Raw genomic sequence first — 19,106 nt, 5'->3', positions numbered from 1 at the left:
CCCTAGCAGCACCACCGCCGTGTCCATCCCGACTAGTGCCTCCGCCCGCCCGGTGCCATGGGCGCCCCGCGGCCAGCAATAGGGGCACCGCCTCGCCCAGCCGCTTGGTTGCCCGTTCGCCTGGCAATATGGGCACCGCCCCGCCCGGCAGCAAGAGCGCCGCCCTGCCCGGCGACTTGGCCCGCAGGCGGCACCTCCTTCTGCGCCGCAGGAGCTGGGGTCGGGGGTGGCTTGGCCGGCGGCGGTTGGCCTCGTCCCGCCATACCTGCCGCGCCGGAAGAGGTTGTAGGAGCAGTGCCCGCTGGAGAAACGCGTCGAGCACGACCGGACCGGATCGAGAGGAAGCCCGGCCGAGCGATCACCAGAACCCTAGGGAGACCACGTACGTGAGGAACCTCCTCGGCAATATCACGTATCGTATCGCCCGAGGGGCTCGAACCAGTGGATGGGGTGGCTACATGGGCCACTTGCCCAGTATCTGTTGCGCCCAAGTCCACACAAACCGAGTCAGGCCCATCTTGGCCCAACAACGATTTCAAACGAGAAGCACGCACCGCCTGGATCTCATTCCAATTGCACGCCGACGACACCGCTGCCGTCGGCCGAGATCTTCTCCGGCGATCCTTCACTACCTTCCAAGAACCGAAAAAATCGCCAAGAGTAAGGGAGGGAAGACTTACCTTGGGTAATGGTCCCTTCCAAGGACGAATCGCCGTCGGAGCCATCCGGCGATGCACCACTCGCCAGAGAACCTCCACCGCATCTGGTTTGCCCAACCCGTCCCAAGCTGGATCATTCGTCGGAACGATCCCGTCTATGAAGCCGGCCACCTCCTCCGAGTAACCGGCCGCCAAAACCTCGCACACCTTGTCGCTAGGCGTCAGAGAGTATGCCGCCGCCCAGATCCGCTGCCGGGAGCCTCCTCCTCGTCGGAGCCGTCGGAGTCCGAGCCCGCTAGGGCACAGTACCGACTCCCACTGCGAAGGGAGGGTGCCGACGGCCGAAGCGCCACCACGCGATCGGCTCCGCGGTCGACCCCGTGGTCGCCACCACGATCGCCTCCCTTGCCCATCGCCTCCCTTGCCCACCATTGACCGAAGCTTATCATTTAGGCATCAGAGATGATGGATCGACGCGCTAATGGGCCAACTAAACGAATTGACCGAATCTCTCGTCCGACCAGATCATGGTTACTTGAGCTCATCGACACCTAGAAAAGACAACTAATATCTAAATATGATGTAGCCTTCCAAAACATTGCCATGATGATTCATACGTGTATCTCATCACTGCATCAAATGTATGGCTCAAGAATTCAAGTCCTAGAAAGAAACAACATTCACATATGCCCAAAATAAGAGATACAAAACAGAACAGAGCAAGTTGACTTGCAATACAAAACAGCCAGGCATCATCAACATTCACATAATGATAATTATGAATCACAAACCAGATCTTCTATGAACAGCCAGCCACAGCTGAAATAGGTTTAATAACAAGCACACACGCGAAATAGCAGTACACAGTTGAAACAACTACAAGTAACACGAAAATAATAAAGTCTGAACACGAAAACAGAACTCGCTTTCGATCTGATAATAAGCCACAACAACAGTAGAAAATATTGTCACATATGCCAAGAAAAAGCACACGATGACACCAACAGGAGTAGCAGTAGCATCACCGTAGTGGAGGTGGAACAAGCAGCAAATGGTGTCTTGAAAAAGCAGAGGAGTCCGAGACACTATGCGCAATCAGCAGAAGCAAGAACAGGATCGAATCTGTCCTTTTCCTTGATCTGCAATAATGAACATCATAGCGAAGCCTCTTCATTCCTTCATCTACATAACCAACATCATGTCACATCAGCATGTTTTTTTGTTGTTGCATTAATAAGATAATAAGAGACGGGTGAGGAAGCTAGTACTATAGTTGGCAAGTAAGTAGCTATTGCTTACAAACGTACACATTTCTGGTAGGTCATTCTCGGAGAGAATGCTGCCACTGTGTCCCTTGAATTGCATAACATTGGCGCAACAGCAGCAAGAAATCACTTGTGATTTCGTGGAAGCCGAGACGCTGGAGGGGCATGAGGAACTCAATGCCAGGTGGGACCTCCATCATGCTGTTGAGGTTGATTAAGAATAATCTTTCCAGGCTTGCCATGGCACCTTGTTGTATCTCTAGCTGCTTCAGATTAGGCAGGTCTCTCAACTGAAGAGTCTTCAGCTTTGGAAACCACCCCGTGAGAAATGCTAGATGCTCTCCGTTGTATGCTCTGGTGAAATGTATTTGCGTCAAATTAGACAACCGAGAAAGCGATGGCAAGGGGTCTCCCCTCAGTTGTGACCAAGATAGAGAAAGTCTATACAAGTTGTGCCCCCCAACAGGTTGGAAGAGAAGAGAGTCGTTCAACGCCCCTTCCGCCAGTCGTCCTCTCAAAACTAGCTTTCGCAGGTTTGGCAGGACATTCAACAAGAGAACCTCATTCTCATCACTTGCGCTCACAGAAAGGTTGGACAAATACCGCATCTGAACTAGAGAGTCCCTAATGCGCCCACAGTAGAGTCCCTTCACATTCCACAACCTCAAGCTTCTCAGTTGCCTCAGCTCACCTAAATGTCTAATAGATCCGTCATGTGCTTCCAATGCTCGGAGCGTCTGCAGGTTTGTCAGATTTCCAAGACCACTGGCGATATGCACACCACTGGAACACTTAAATGCTCTCCAATTTGGATCAATTTTTTTCTCGACAAATAAGTGCCTAAGCTTCTTCAATTTCACAATCCCACTAGGCACCTCATGTATGTCAGATCTAGCAAGGTCCAGTGTCAACAAATTTGAAAGCTTGTCAACAGACATTGGAAGCATCTTCACTTTTGAATTACGTAGGCCCAAATGGCGGAGGTTGAAAAGATCTCCGATAGCATCTGGGATCTTCTCAATGGGTAGACCACTTAATTCTAACACTGTCATATATCTTGACTTCTTACATAGCAGAGGTAGTATAGTGAACGTTGGCATGCTATTGTCCACTGTAATGACAGTTCTAAATCGGTGCATACCAGATAATGTCTGATAAATATCCTTTGTTACATTATGCAGTACCAGTCGACGTACATCCATCTCAGGTGATTTCCCACATTTATCCTCATATGTAACACCAAAGCAGTCCTTCTGGCATAGATGAACTGCCAATTCACGTAAGATATCATGCATTTTGAATTCTTTTATCCTGCCAAATGAGTTTCTCTCAACAAGTTGTATCATGTTTCTATCAATCAATTCCTTCAGATAGCCTTCAGCCACTTCTTCCAGAGTGCTTTCACCCCTCTCCTCGATGAACCCCTCTGCTATCCATAACCGTATGAGCCTTTTCCGTTTGAAAAGATAGTCTTCTGGAAATAAGCTGCAATATAGGAAACAACTTTTCAAGTGTGTTGGAAGGTAGATGAAGCTCAAATGCAAAACATTCCTTATGTGACCGAGCCTCGAATTATTAATTAACTCCCAGCTCAATTGGTCATTTATCCTTCTCCATTCATCTATAGTTTTCTCACGCACACGCAAGAGGCTACCAACTGACACAGTAACCAGAGGCAAGCCTTTGCACTTGTTAACTATTTCCTTGGACAATGGCTTCAACTCTGCTGGACATTCATGATTTGTATCTCTTGGATAGGCTTTCTTACAAAAGAGATCCCAAGCCAGTTCTTCTGGTAAAGCTTCTAGTGTTAAGATATGTCCTCGGGAGGCAAGTGCAGCAACATCGCCTTCCCTTGTTGTGATTATCAATCTACTACCCTTGTCATTATGAATAAGCGCCCTAGACAAGTCATCAAATGCTTCGGGAGTCCAAACGTCATCCAATATGATCAGATACCTCTGTTGCTCCAAAAATCTCTTCATCGTCACTTCAAGACATGCGATGTCCATGGCCGCAGTGTTAGATATGACATTGACTTTATCTCTAAAAAGTTCCTTGATTATATTCCTCAAGACATCTTCTCTGGAATAAGTTTGTGAGATGGAGACCCATGCATGACACTGGAATTTATCTCTCTCCTTCCTGTAGACATTTGCAGCTAGAGATGTTTTACCAAGCCCTCCCATTCCAAGCAAGGCTATGACAGAGCATTCCAAATCATCAGATGCCAACCACTGCTCTAGTTTTTCTCTGTTTTTGTCCACCCCCACTAGATCTTCATCGTCAAGGGAACGTGAAATATTTGCTAGATCTTGGGATCTCTTGACGATGTATTTTGAGCTGCTAGTATCCGGGTTGTTTATCATGGGAACCCATCTTTTTTTTGTCTCTGACAGGTGTGCAAGGTCTTTCTCTATTTCCTTCACCTTGAAAGCTATTTGGTTCAAAGAAAGCAGAGATCTTGGTTTTCTGAACCCTTTCTTCAGGTAAAAGCAACACATTGTATCCTGTTGCCGACCGACTAGATACAAGTACTCATCCACCATGTCCTCCATCACATGTGCTACCTTCCTTACCTCCTCCAACCAGCCCTCATATACTTGATCATCACAGTTTCGAATATCCATTTGATAAAGAACATCATGCATTACACGAAGCTCTCTCGCAGCACGACCCATGTTGCCCTGTAACTCTTTTAGTTGCATGCGGTACTTCGCAAACTGAGTGCTGGCCTGGTCTGCCGCTCCATTTGCCAAGGCATTTCCGATCTTTTTAATGGCTAGAAGAATCACGATCTCTGCCATTACTTACAGAAATTGCTAGTGTCTCACTGTTGGGTGGTGGCCTAGTTGTGTATTTTCCTCGATATCATCAGAATGACACTGCAAAATGAAGTGATGTACTATGAATTAAACTATCAATGCATTCTCCTAGTAGCACACACTTGCAGAAAACACTTTAAAACTCTCCACTCGCAGCAGAAAAGCAAAATAAGCAAAACATTTCAAAGTAATCCTACTAAACTCTTATTTCATACTGATAATCTTTCTAACCCTAGCGCACATAATAAGCAAAAGAGTACTTATTGGAGGCAGGTCCATGAGAATTTTTAAATGCTTGGGACTGTGCTATAGTCAAGCAAGAACGAGTGACATTTGACCAATAACTGACCAAGCATGATCTATTTTCTTATTGGGACATGTCAGGTTAACATGCCTCGGATGTTGCAATTTTAATCAAGTAAAAGAAAGGGGGCGCCAATCTGAATACCTGCCAACTCGCCAATTTAACAGTTCCTGGAAACTTAGCTCCATTTTTATCCTCAATATCTATTGTATCTCCAGAGGCATGGAGAAACAACTAGCTAAAGTTGTTGAATAAGCTGCCAGAAAGATGCATTACAATCATGAAAGTGAATAAGAAAACAGGGTTATTATGCCATAGCAGTCCTTGGGAGAAATCAAAATCTCAAAACCATAATTTAAACGACCAAAATTAAAGGAGACGTCATGTTCACTTTAGTAAATCCACATTAATACTGAACCTAGGAGGCTAGAAATTCCTATAAATTCCCATCATGTGCTAAGTATGTCCCCAGTAACAAGCATTATCAATAACTACGCTAGTCCAGATTATTTGTGAATCAAAGAAAGACAATGAATGGCTACTAAAACCTGAGCATAATTGATAGCTCACCATACCTTGGTACCGTCGCATTAAGAAGCTCATTCTTCGAAGAATCTTTTTAACGTGCTATCCTGTTGTTGATAACAAGTAGCTCGATTTGATCTTCAACTTGAGGTATCTGCCTTGTTCCTTTTACCCAATAAAACCAGAGAACAACCACCTACATGGGCTTGTAATGGCAAGGAAAACTGCTCACTTCTGCATGAAACTAGCTAGGATGTTGATAGGAGAACTAGGAACAAAACACATTCAAGGGGAACACACCTTGCTTGTAATCGATGTAGAGCCAGCCAGATTTGGACATGTGGTGACCTCCTTGTGTCCTTCAGAATATGAAACCATCAGAACAGTGTCATGGTTTTGTGAGAGTGGGTGCATGCCAGTCTTGTTGTTGAAGCCATTGCGAACCAGCCAGAGAACCTGCAAGTCAAGTCAGTGCTAGTCTTCCTGTGGTTGTGGTTGAGCTCGAAGTTCCAATTATTTTCCGACATGCTGCAGTATCTGAAAGCAATGTGCCTGTGTGACTATTCAATCGCCTCATGTTCAAGGACCCCACACCCAACCACTACCACAATCTTCTTGTGGTCTTTGTGCTCGGTACTCATGCTTCAGTATTCTGCTCGAAGCATAGCCATACGCGGTTCGACGTGTCCTTTGGGGACCAGTGACTCTGCATTCAGAAATTCTGAAACATGGAAAATGATATGGATGGCAATTTGTTTTCCAATTTAAACATATGTTGGTGAAAAGCTTACATGGGTTTTTGGAACACTGCATACAGTGGTGTATTGTGTCGGAAGCCTTAAAACTTTCAAGGATTTTCCAAACACCCGCTATTAACAAGTAACAATAAAGATATATTCAGATAAGCCTGCGCAGTACAATAGCTAACCTACCAGCAGCAAATTAAGCTACTATATGCATACAGAGAGCTAAAGAAAGTTACTTTGACAGAAGAACATCCGTCAACCCGGTGGAACTTACTATATATACTACCACAGCATATATTCTTGTCCATTTACTTTCAGTAATTGCAGCTACGAAGCACGTGCGATAGTTGACAAGTATGGTGGGAATAATTCCAGCTACAAAGCACCTGCGATACGTGACAAATATAGTGGAAATCTCAGTTTAGCACGTATGGCCCGACCTCAGTTCATTTCGAGAGAATGAAATTCAGTGTTGATTTTCCATATAGCAGAAACATGATGTCTACTTCAAAATTCCATCTGGACAGCTAGTTTAATTCATGCTGACACGAGATATGATTGCTGGTAACTTGGGAACAAATTATGTACAGAAGCACTGAAACTGTACATCCTAACAAAACGGAAAGAAAAATGAACAAGAAGAAAGGAGAGGCTAAGATCCTGATGCTGTAGCGCTGGTCTGTATGAGAAGCCTTTTGGTCTGCTATACATGATTTTTGTGTTTGCTGCTTGTTAGAGCAGCCTGGGAATGTTCGGAGATATTCAGTAGTATGTCCCCCTTTTTCAGGCTTTCAGATAACTCCTCTTTAGAAACTCTGGATTTCATTAACGAAATTGGAGGATCACCCTTTGCGAAAAAAGAAAGCAGAGGCTAAGCTATAATGATGCATACTGTAGGCTCCACAATTTTTGTCTCAATCAATGTGTCCAATTAAAGAACGTATTCCGGAAAGGAAACAGCAGCAACAAAGAAGTTACAACAGCAGCAACCAAAGACAGCAACCATATGACAGTGAGAAGGAATACCTGAGCATTATTGATTATTTTTTTGATGAAATGTAGCAGCTCATTGATTAAGAGGAGGAACCGGCAGAGCTAGGAAACTACAAGGGAGTACAAGGGAAAAAGAGCAAAGAGAATATTTTGGTGAGGCGACAACAGTGCAACCACCGAAATGAAGGATAATCATTTTTTACCGTCCTCTACACTGGGGGGCTGCACGAGAAACATCACCACTTAGACGAAGAGATCAGCCGAGACCAAACCAAAGCTATTGTTGCAGTCGAAGGGCAACGAACACCGAGTCCAACACCCGAACGAAGGACCATATGCCATGCATGGGTCTCCATCTCACAAAATTATGAAAAAACCAAAGCTATTGGTGCAGTCGAAGGGCAACGAACACCGAGTCCAACACCCGAACGAAGGACCATATGCAGTGAGGCTACAACACAACAACGACACCACCGGTCGCAAGGGTGGCAAGGAGCTTACTCCACACCCAGATCGCTTCGCTGACCACGCCCACCATCGTGATCATAGACAGGAAAATTTTGTTTTTGCCACTCTAGATTTTGCCAATTTTTCTTATGCCATTCTAGATTTTGACATTTCACTTTTGCCACTCTTAGTTTTTGAAAATTATAAGTGAAATGTCAAAATCTAGAGTGGCATAAGAAAAATTGGCAAAATCTAGACTGGCAAAAACAAAATTTCCCATCACAGAAAGGAAACTCCGGTACCTCCAGACCAAACCAGGAGACGGCAGCAACAGAGAAGAAGCAGGGCATCCACACCACCACAGAGCATAGACAAACCACTCGTCCCTAGACGCTGCATTATTGAATCACACACAAATAGCAGTACATATGTAGAGTAGTTGTACTTTGTTGGACAACTTATGATTAATAAAATGGCTGCATGCGTCACTCTGATGCAGAGAGGCCGGGGGTTATCCTCCTTTTAAAAAAATAAATACATAGAGTAGTTTGAATGTGGAAACACAAATCGCTCGCAGTCAGTGTCATGATAAGTGTCGTCTGATTATCAAACATGATAAGCACACAATGACACGAACATAGTAGCAGAAGTGAAGCATTGTAGTGGAGGTAGCAGCAAACGGTGGAGAGCCCTTGCATACTCACTGTTCTTGTACTTGTTTCTCTGAGATGCATTGCATTGGTGAATCTTGCTTTCTTTCTCGGTCTGCTCTCATCTTTCAGACTGCATTTGAGCTGGGCAAGCCGGCCTCCAATCCAAACAACTTTGTTTTCATGGGCCGTGGCAGAGTGATGCAGCCAGCCTATGTGGGTTGTCCCCAGGAGTGGCTAAGTCGGCGCCCCTGACTTTGGCACCAGCAAGTTCAGAATCCGCGCCCCCTTACGTGGGTGCTAAAAACACAAATTCAAGATCTATGCTTACAGAATGCGTCCTACCAATAACTGAAACAATAATTGAACTATGTATGATAACTGCATTAAGAAGGTCCAATCGCTGCTTGAAGCTTGAAGCTTAGTTGAGATCATCAAATCCCTTTCTTTTCATGCCACAAAGCGTAGCATTCAGAGAGTGGATTTTTGACACCCGTGTGTCTAGGCACCCGGTTATCACCAGCGTCCATTCAGAAAACATCTCCTCGAGATCTGGACCAGGCTCTGTACGACTAGTTGTATTAGCAGGTCTAAGATTTCATTAAGCCGCCGGAGATAAAGCAAACAGGGAGCTGCTCGCACTGTTTATCATAGATGAGAATCTATCTCGCCTGTTTACATCCGGATTGACATGTCAGGCTGCTATTAAGAAAAGAGATGCACCCGACCTGGTTGGTGATAAATGTAGAGCGCCACTGAGCCGTTCAGCATGTCACATGCAGCGATATGACTACACGTCTTCTGCTCATTGGGACGGTAATTTTTGGCAGAGCGTGGCGTGTATGGTCGTGGCCGTTTTAACCGTTCACGATCGTCAATTTTAATTATGATTTGCTTCGAGCAACCGTTATAGTGTGCAGCGACTATCAGGTACTACGTCATTAGTATATACACGTCCTCATCAAAATTCTTTTTTTTCGATAAAAGGGGCCACATGGCCCCCATTTTCATTAAGAAAATAGGAGTCTGGATACAACCACCACACCACTTTTTTCATCAGACCTGATGCAACACCTCATCAATTAATAAGCAACCTACATCCTAGACATATAACCATATCTATAGGATGCCAATTCACCCATTGCCGGAGAGAGAGTAGACTTTTAAACATCTTCTTACAAAATGCACATCAGCCAAAACAATAGGCAGATCTAAAATCAGAACATACTACAGAGCCGCCCCACTTCAGGTAGACACAAAACTCAGTCTTTGAGCAGAAGGATTCCACCCATATGCCCTTCTGTAGACTTCATTTGCTACCCGAGATAACCTCTTGGAAACCTCCCTAAGCATTTTTTGCACTCCTTTTCTCTGTAGAATCATCCATGAATCCAACAAAGAACACAGGGTAAATATTACATTGATAGGATTTGAAAGGAAAACACGTTGAAAACAGGATTTGTTCCTTGTTTTCCAAATTGTCCATATCAAAGCAGCAGCACCAATAGAAACAACATCCCTATCCTTTCCAGAATAGGATGGTATCCAGTTTTGACAAAGATCAAAGAAAGATAAAGGTAATTTCGGGTTACCTAGTGTACCACATATCACATTCCATAAAAACCTAGCAAAAGAACACGAAAAGAATAGATGATCAATGCTCTCAGGGACACCGCAAAACTCGCAGAAATTTGGTCCTTTCCACCCTCGTCTAGATAAGTTATCCTTGGTTAGGATCCTCCCTTTGATCACTAACCATATAAACGCTTTTACTTTTAGAGGTATTCTCAACCTCCAAAGAAGTTTAAAAGGAAAAAAAAACAACTCTAGCTATAAGGTAATGATAAAGCGACTTAACCGAGAAGGATCCAGATTTAGTTAAAAGCCATTTAACTTTGTCAGGCTCCTCCGACAAAGTAGCCTGACTACACATATCAAGCAATTCATTCCACATTGTAAGAGTTTCTCCATAAAGACATCTCCTAAATCTAATACAATCAAAATCCTGGTTAAAGACTTTAGCAACACTAACATGTTGACAGAAAGTTAAATTATACAAGCGGTGGAAAAGTTGACAAAGTGGCTTTCTCCCCAGCCATGTGTCCTCCCAAAATCTCGTCTTACAACCATCACCCACCACCCTTTGACAGCAAGAATAGAAGATATCCTTTATACTCAACAACCCATTCCAAAAATGGGAATTACCTCGAGATGCTTCACATTGAACCAAAGTTTTCCTACTCAAATATTTGGCTCTAATCATTTCCTGCCAATCCCCTTCCTCATTCTCTAATCTCCATAACCACTTACATAAGAGGCTGATGTTTTTAATCTCCAAATTAGTAATCCCCAGACCCCCCTGGTCTCTAGGTTGGCAAACGTCCACCCACTTGACTAAGTGATACTTTCTCACTCCATCCCTCTCTTGCCAAACCATACGAGCACGGACAAAGTCCATTCTCTTGCCTACACCTTTAGGTAGTTTAAAAAAAGAAAGCAAATGGCTAGGGACATTACTCATACAAGTCTCAGCGAGGGTAATCCCATCACCCATTGAAAGCAAACCCCCTTGCTAGGTTGCTGCCTTCTTCTCAATTTTTTCTTCAGCTGGTTTCCAATGCGCATTATGCAACTTTTTAAAATGTAAAGGAAGGCCTAAATAAGTAAAGGGGAAGTCCCCCACCGCACAAGTGAAAATCTGAGCATATTCTTCTTGTTTCAACAAAGCGGCACCAAAGCAATGGATGTCACTTTTTAAGAAATTGATTTTCAAACCCGTCAAGTGCTCAAACACGCATAGAATGACTTTAAGGTTTCTAGCCCCTTCTAAGTCATCTTCAAAGCAAAAATCGTATCATCAGCGTATTGTAAGACAGTAAGACCACCCTTGTACAATCTAGGCAGAACTCCTTTAATAAACCCTTGTTCTTGCGCCCTTTGAACCAGGGTAGCAAGAACATCAGCAGCAAGGTTAAACAACAGGGGGGAGAATGGGTCCCCCTGCCTCAGTCCTTTCCTTGTAACAAAATAGGGGCCAATCAAGTCATTTAAAGTAATAGCTACTTTACCATTTTGAATAACCGCTTTCGTCCAATGAATAAATTTATCAGGAAACCCTTTCATTTTCAGCGTACTAAGCATAAAGTCCCAATTAATTTTATCATAAGCTTTCTCAAAATCAACCTTAAAAATAACAGCAGCGCATTTAGACTTATGTAGTGAGTGAAGCGTCTCATGGAGAACAGCGACATTATCTAAAATATAACGCCCTTTGATAAACGCAGATTGTACCTTAGAAATCGTCTTGTGAGTAGTAACCATAGCTCCATTGTTTAAGAATTTGGTAAAGATTTTAAACGGGACATTGAGCATGCATATAGGTCTATACATCTGAATCCTATCCGCCCCTTGCCCCTTAGCTAGCAATGTAACTACCCCATAGTTTAGCCTAGAAATATCAATCATATCATCATAGAAATCTTGATAGAGACTCAGCAAATCATTGCAAATGAGGTGCCAAAAGGTTTGGAAGAATTCAATAGGCATACCATCGGGGCCGGCTGCTCTATTATGCCTCATAGAAAAAACTGCTGTTTTTATCTCATCCAAAGTAAATTTACCAGCCAACTTACTTTTGTCCTCATCGGAAAGCACATCAGTTAGAGGAATGTTTAAGGAGACGGGAAGTAATTCAACAGGCCCAAAGAGCTTCTTATAAAAATCGGTCGCATATTTAAGGAGCTGCTCATCCCCTTGGATGATTCCCTCATCTTGGATGAATCTGAAAATTTTACTCCTACGCTTCCTACCGCTAGCTTTAATCATGAAGTATTTCGTGTTGCCATCACCCTCCTTAATGTCTTTTTCTTTAGACCTCTGGTACCACTTAATCTCCTCTTCTCTAAGGATCTTATTCAAATCATTCTGTAACTGATTTCTCAGAACATAGTCAGCTTCTGAAACTCCAGAGAGCTCGCTTTTCTTATCCAAAAAGTCAAGCTTATTGGCAATCTCATCTCTCTCTCTCTCCTATATCTACCCTCTACATTAAGGTTCCACCCTTTGAGGGTTCTTCTTAAATTACGCATGAAATCCTGCCACCAATCAAGACTACTACCTCTACGAACAGTGGAACTCCAGACTTTATTAACAATAACAGGGAGCTCTTCTCTAGACAGCCAACATAGCTCAAATTTAAAAGGCTTGCGATTAATAGTAGGCTTAATCCCTGTATGTAACAGAAGCGCTGCATGGTCAGAAACCCCTCTCACCAAGGTTCTGACAGTTACTAAAGGAAATTGCTGCTCCCAAAGAGAGCTAACTAAAATTCTGTCCAACTTAGCAAAAAGTGGATCCTCCTGATTATTCGACCAAGTATAGCTCCTCCCCGACAAATCTAATTCTTTTAAGCCCCAATGTTCAATAATAGAATTAAAATAAGAAGACCATTTAGGAAGTTTTTTAATTTTGTTTCTCTCGCTTAATTCTCCTAATTAAGTTAAAATCGCCCCCAAAAACACAGGGCAATTTATTGTACCCCAGAGCTTGAACTAGCTCCACCAGGAACTCCTCCTTATTCCTCACATGAGCAGCTCCATAGACATTGATCAGATTCCACTTGAATCCTGATATTTTATCCATAATAACCATTCTGGTCATGTATGTACTTGCAATACAGACGTCTACCTCAAACAGATCCTCCCGAACCCCCATAAGCAGCCCTCCAGAAGCACCTTCAGAGGGTTGCCATAGCCAAATATAAGTAAATCTACCACTCACTCCAGCCAACCAAGAGTCATCAAAGTCCTTCTTTTTTGTTTCTTGCACACATATAAACTCTAAACTATGCTCCGAGATAGATTCCCTCAGAAATCTTCTCTTTTCAGGTTCACCCAGCCCTCTTGCATTCCAAAATAGGCCCGCCATAAAAAACGATCAATTTTGTGTAACATTTGTTGCATCACATCTAACCTTAGGCTTAACACTGAATCCCCTAGTGCCAGTCTTTCTATTTCTTGATTTATACAGCGAAGATAACAACACTAATTCATCTCTAAGCTCCTCATCCTCCTCAGCATCAGAATCTGAGTCGGATAATAAATTTCTAATATCATCTGGATCAAAACTCTCTAGTTTTGATTCTAAATCTACATTTCTAGCATTTTCTTTTCTCTTATTAGCAAAGAATAAGTCACTTCTACTTTTCTCTAAACTCTTGATCATAGAAATAGTACCATCTATTTCCTCAGGAGTTTTACCTAGACTAACACCAATACATCGCGTGATGTGAGAAATGAAACTAGGCATTGTATTTAAAACAGTAGGCGTATTATTACCTGGTGCCATTTCCAGATTTTTCTTCTTTGCCATCTCAGTAGCCTTGTCCATAGTCTGCCCCTCATCTTTATTCTTATGCCTGTCACTCCTTCTCCTAGCAGCTTCATCAAGCGCCGCCTTGTCTTTTGCTTTCTGAACTCTGGCTTCAGCCTCCCTCATTTTCTGCTTTTTGACTGCATCGGCACCACACAGGTCTTGCAAGGGGTTCTGATTCACTTCTCTCCCGGGAGCGGTCACGGCCTGAGTGGAGCTAATGAGAGAAGGGCTCCTATTTTCCTTATCTTGTGCTAGTAGCAGATTCTCATTTTCCTCTGCAATCATCTCACTCTCAACATTGGCATTGATTTCTTTAACTTTTTGAGTGCTAATCCCAAGCCTCCTAGCAAAGTCATCTGGGTCTTGAGTGCAATCAAACTCTTCTTCCTTTTGGCTGTCAGGCACTTCTGTGAAATCCTCCAACATAGCAGCGCTATTAGCAAACTCAGCATTAACCTGTTCCACACCAGAGAGAACTCTTTCAGCATCCCGCTTTTTGTCAAGTAACTTTTGCCTCACCTCATTTTCCGCAACCATGTTCTTATCAAGTTCGTATTGACTCGGAATCACAACCTCTGATGAAACTGAAGTGTTTCCTTTATCCGACTTTCCAGCCCCAGTACCATGTTTGGGAGATTTGCTGCATCCCACCTCCTCACTGTTACTTTGCTCTCTCGGTCTTTTCTATGTAGCGTTATGAGATGAATTAGGACCACTAGGATAGCTAACCAAGATACCGCCCTCCATAGGACCACCCTCCTCCACTATGTCTTCCAGTTCAAAGTATATGTTGAAGATAAAACCACTTTCATTCAGGGGAGCGCTAGAGGGTATTTTCCTAGGATCCATAACTCCAATCTTAGCCCTGAGAACTCCACATTGCCTATAGAGCTCCATGTCCAGTTCCAAAACTGAACCAATGAGAGAACCAGCTTCACAAAAACCTTGATAGTGCTCCAGCGTCTCGGGAACCCCTGTTATTCTGACCCAGCAAACATACAGTTTGAAAGCTGCAGTTGAAGAGTTGGTCCATCTATCTACTTTGATATTAGCTGTTGTTCCAGTCAGACCAAAGAAATTGTACGCCTTTATTTCATCGATTTTATTCACGGAAGGGAATTTGACCAAAAAGCTATCTCTGAGATAAGGCTTAGCCTGCCACTCCCATCCCCACTGGAACATCATGCTGAGAGAGTTAACAAGTTGTAACGCAGTCAAGCTGGGAGGGGAGAATTGGCCGGGCAAGGACGCCCTGTTGCCGCACAGGGGGGGAGGGCGGGGTTGAGCGTGGCCGGAGGCGAGACGCGGCATTCTCCCTCCGATCCAAATCTTCGTCGGCGGCGGTGGAGCCGTCTGCTTGTTACCGGGGGCCTGCCTCCGTGTCCTGTCGGTGCCGGAGAACAGACAGTGACGTACTATATTTTTGAAGTGTATAAGGTAGAAAGTTGATTAATAAGAAGTCAAGTGGGGATGCGTACATCCTACTTGGCAGCCACGAACACCTACACCAGCCCAAGTACAATGGTCACCGTCTCATGAATGGATCTAAACCTCCTACCTTAATCTCCAAGAGAATTTGCGTCACCAATTGTACCGGCGTCCGTTGATCATGAACTCTGTTGAACACCTTGCATTTCTCTGCTTCAACAACGCCCAAGCCGTCCCAAGCACAAATGAATCAAAACCTCGGCGTGTTCTGCCACTAAACCTCCCTCTCTGCTGAAGCCACCATTCGGCGAAAGTGGTAATCTAGGTAGGCGACGAAGCAACGGTGCCAGACCTCTCTAGCATACACGCATTGCATAAGTATATGGTCCATATTGTCCTGATCCTGCAAGCATGCGAAGCATGGGGATGGCTCGTCCTGAAGCCCATGACGGGCACGCCTGTCAGAAGTCCACAACCGATATTGTACCGATAGCCAAGCAAAAATCTTGCATCGTAAGAGGGGCCCAACTCCTCCAAATGGCATGTGCACTCGGCGAACGCACAAGGCCCAAGCGCAACCTTTGGTAGGTCGACTTAGCCGTGTAGCCACCATACATGTCTACCGGCCAACTGAACTGATTCGGCTGTTGTTCATCCCACGGTACCGTTGCTATGACAAGGCACAAGTGGGCCACCTGCACGTCCGTCGACCACGCGTTGTCAATCGACGCCTGCCGCACCGTCCTGACATTACGCTCTCGCGTGCTAACCATCTCCAGGATCAAGGGTGCTATCTCTCCAACAGCGAACCCATGAATCCATCTATCCTTCCAGAGCATGACCCTCTCGCCATGCCCTAGTGTGATATGAGGCTATTGAAGATCAGCTTGGCCTCGCTGTCCTCGGCCATGGGTATGCCCTGCCATGGGCGAGTAAGATCAGTTCTCCGAAGCCATTCCCACCGAACCCTCAGTGCAATGGCCTGCAAAGTGTGGTCTTTAATTCCCAGCCCACCGAAACTTTTGGTCTATTCACTTTTGCTCTACCCCCTTTTACTAGCAACTCGGTGGTGCTTCTTGAATATTTTGTTCCTAATGCATGCAACACACCTACATCCCTTATCTGCATAGGTCTGATTGTTCTTGAATCGGTTCAAATAAATATGGTGCTGATTTAGTTCCTTCTACTTCTACAGGTTCGAATACTATGGTCAGATTTTTTTTCGAGAATCCACAAGTTTTGCTGGTCTTGAAGTATATATTAAGTTCATTGCAAACTTAAAGTTAAGAGAAGATGATATTCAAGGAAGGGCGCCTCCTCTCCCTCACCGTTCATCGTCTCTAGAAAAAACGTCGTCGGCAGCACCTGCTATCTCTATATATGAACTATCTACATCATATTTAGCTAATCTCTAAGGCTTCATAATCCTATGTTGTGATGGTCCGATGAACTCTACTTCTCCTTTGAAGATTGTTTATCTTTTGGAGCATGGTAGCCTTTGATTTCAATTCAATGTTGTGCTCTATCATCCACCTTGTAAGATTCTAACCTATCTTATAATATGCACTTAGTACCTTGATATGTCTCTTGAATGAACACTTTTCTCCTAAGTTTCTGTTATCAGTAGTCTGGCCTGCATATGCACATGCACAACTGCACAACCAAGGCAAGTGCGCACAGGAACCCACAGGAGGCGCGCCCCAGCCACTAGGATGCAAAGAAGGACAAGACGTTCATTGACTGACACGTAACCACCGGCATACACACACACACACACACGCGCGTAATGTTGCTAATTAAATATGCTTTCAAATGAAATCATCAGCTAGCTAGCGCTTGGCCACCTTCCATTGTTGAGCTCGTCACTCCTGAGTCGCTCCCGTGGGCGACCTCGGGAGGCAACTCTAGCGCCGCCACTACTCGCCCCCCCCCCACCCCCACCCCACCCCCACCCCGGCATCTCTCCCCTCGCCACCACTGGTGTCGTCGCCGGCCAAAGGTCATGGCGTAGGCGGCGGCAGGGAGGCTCCTTCCCCCGCGCTGGAGTCGGGGCGTCGCGGGGCGCTCCCTCCTTCGTCGGCGGTGAGGGATGTCGTGTCTTCCCCAAGCCTGGCGCCTCACCGGTGTCCTGGTGGTCTCGTCGGAGCAGCTCCCCTCCCATGGCACCCAAGCCAGCTCCTTCTTATGGCGTGGCGGCTACGTTCCTAGGGGCGGGGATTTGTGCTGGCAGCGGATCTGGGAGCCCCTGCCCAGATCCGGTCGGTGGCAGCGGGTGATGGCTTTCGGGCGGCCGGCGACTTTGTTGGGTGGTGGTGGTGTGTCTGGCGGCCTAACTGCTCTGTGAGGTGTGGCGGGTGTTCTAGGCGGATCTGGCCAGGGCGTGGGGGCGCAGGGTGATGTGGTGGTGATGGATGGCGCCCCGGCGGTGCACCGGTGTTGTGGTCGGTTGCACGATCGCGCGGGAGCTGGCGACGTAGTCATGGTGTTGCCCTTGCTCCGGGATGATGGTGTTAGTGTTGGAAATATGCCCTAGAGGCAATAATAAATGGTTATTATTATATTTCTTTGTTCATGGTAATTGTCTATTGTTCATGCTATAATTGTATTGTCCGGAAATCGTAATACATGTGTGAATACATAGACCACAATGTGTCCCTAGTAAGCCTCTAGTTGACTAGCTCGTTGATCAATAGATAGTCATGGTTTCCTGACTATGGACATTGGATGTCATTGATAACGGGATCACATCATTAGGTGAATGATGTGATGGACAAGACCCAATCCTAAGCATAGCATAAAGATCGTGTAGTTTCGTTTGCTAGAGCTTTTCCAATGTCAAGTATCTTTTCCTTAGACCATGAGATCGTGCAACTCCCGGATATCGTAGGAGTGCTTTGGGTGTGCCAAACGTCACAACGTAACTGGGTGACTATAAAGGTGCACTACGGGTATCTCCGAAAGTGTCTGTTGGGTTGGCACGGATCGAGACTGGGATTTGTCACTCCGTGTGACGGAGAGGTATCTCTGGGCCCACTCGGTAATGCATCATCATAATGAGCTCAATGTGACTAAGGCGTTAGTCGCGGGATCATGCATTGCGGTACGAGTAAAGAGACTTGCCGGTGACGAGATTGAACAAGGTATTGGGATACCGACGATCGAATCTCGGGCAAGTAACATACCGATTGACAAAGGGAATTGCATACGGGATTGATTGAATCCTCCACATCGTGGTTCATCCGATGAGATCATCGTGGAACATGTGGGAGCCAACATGGGTATCCAGATCCCGCTGTTGGTTATTGACCGGAGAGGCGTCTCGGTCATGTCTGCATGTCTCCCGAACCCGTAGGGTCTACACACTTAAGGTTCGGTGACGCTAGGGTTGTAGAGATATATGTATGCGGAAACCCGAAAGTTGTTCGGAGTCTCGGATGAGATCCCGGACGTCACGAGGAGTTCCGGAATGGTCCGGAGGTGAAGAATTATATATGGGAAGTCCAGTTTCGGCCACCGGGAAAGTTTCGGGGGTTACCGGTATTGTACCGGGACCACCGGAAGGGTCCCGGGGGTCCACCGGGTGGGGCCACCTATCCCGGAGGGCCCCATGGGCTGAAAGTGGAAGGGAACCAGCCCTTAGTGGGCTGGGGCGCCCCCCTTGGGCCTCCCCCTGCGCCTAGGGTTGGAAACCCTAGGGGTGGGGGGCGCCCCCCCTTGGCTTGTGGGGGAAGCCACCCCCTTCCCCCCTTTGGCCGCCGCCCCCCCCCCTTGGGATCCCATCTCCAAGGCCGGCGCCCCCCCCAGGGGGCCTATATAAAGGAGGGGAGGGAGGGCAGCAACTACAGCCTTGGGCGCCTCCCTCCTCCCCTGCTACACCTCTCTCTCTCTCTC

The 19,106-nt window shown here is 45.6% G+C and overlaps 1 protein-coding gene across 3 annotated transcripts; it reads right to left on the bottom strand.

The window, feature by feature from the left end:
• Positions 1-1,438: 1,438 nt before the first annotated feature.
• LOC109772078 (disease resistance protein RPM1) lies at positions 1,439-6,171 on the bottom strand. 3 transcript variants are annotated; one of them, XM_020330772.3, is made up of 5 exons: positions 5,879-6,171; positions 5,629-5,774; positions 5,198-5,309; positions 1,967-4,809; positions 1,439-1,841 (listed from the first exon to the last, which is right to left on the bottom strand). In XM_020330772.3, exon 4 carries the CDS (start codon positions 4,729-4,731, stop codon positions 1,981-1,983), a length of 2,751 nt encoding a protein of 916 aa, XP_020186361.1. In that variant the 5' UTR covers positions 4,732-4,809; positions 5,198-5,309; positions 5,629-5,774; positions 5,879-6,171; the 3' UTR covers positions 1,439-1,841; positions 1,967-1,980. The 3 variants fall into 3 exon arrangements, with proteins under 3 accessions (XP_020186361.1, XP_020186363.1, XP_073358933.1); XM_020330774.3 differs by lacking the exon at positions 5,198-5,309; XM_073502832.1 differs by lacking the exon at positions 5,198-5,309 and having other exon boundaries at positions 5,629-6,171.
• Between the last annotated feature and the right edge of the window lie 12,935 nt (positions 6,172-19,106).

This window comes from Aegilops tauschii, chromosome 7, assembly GCF_002575655.3.
Source record: "Aegilops tauschii subsp. strangulata cultivar AL8/78 chromosome 7, Aet v6.0, whole genome shotgun sequence".
Classification (NCBI taxonomy): domain Eukaryota; kingdom Viridiplantae; phylum Streptophyta; class Magnoliopsida; order Poales; family Poaceae; genus Aegilops; species Aegilops tauschii.
Note: the sequence above shows the minus strand (reverse complement) of the source record. Positions and strands in the feature narration are given on the sequence as shown.

Coding starts and splice junctions, on each gene's coding strand:
- LOC109772078 (XM_073502832.1), bottom strand. CDS start 4,731: ATGGCAGAGATCGTGATTCTTCTAGCCATTAAAAAGATCGGAAATGCC.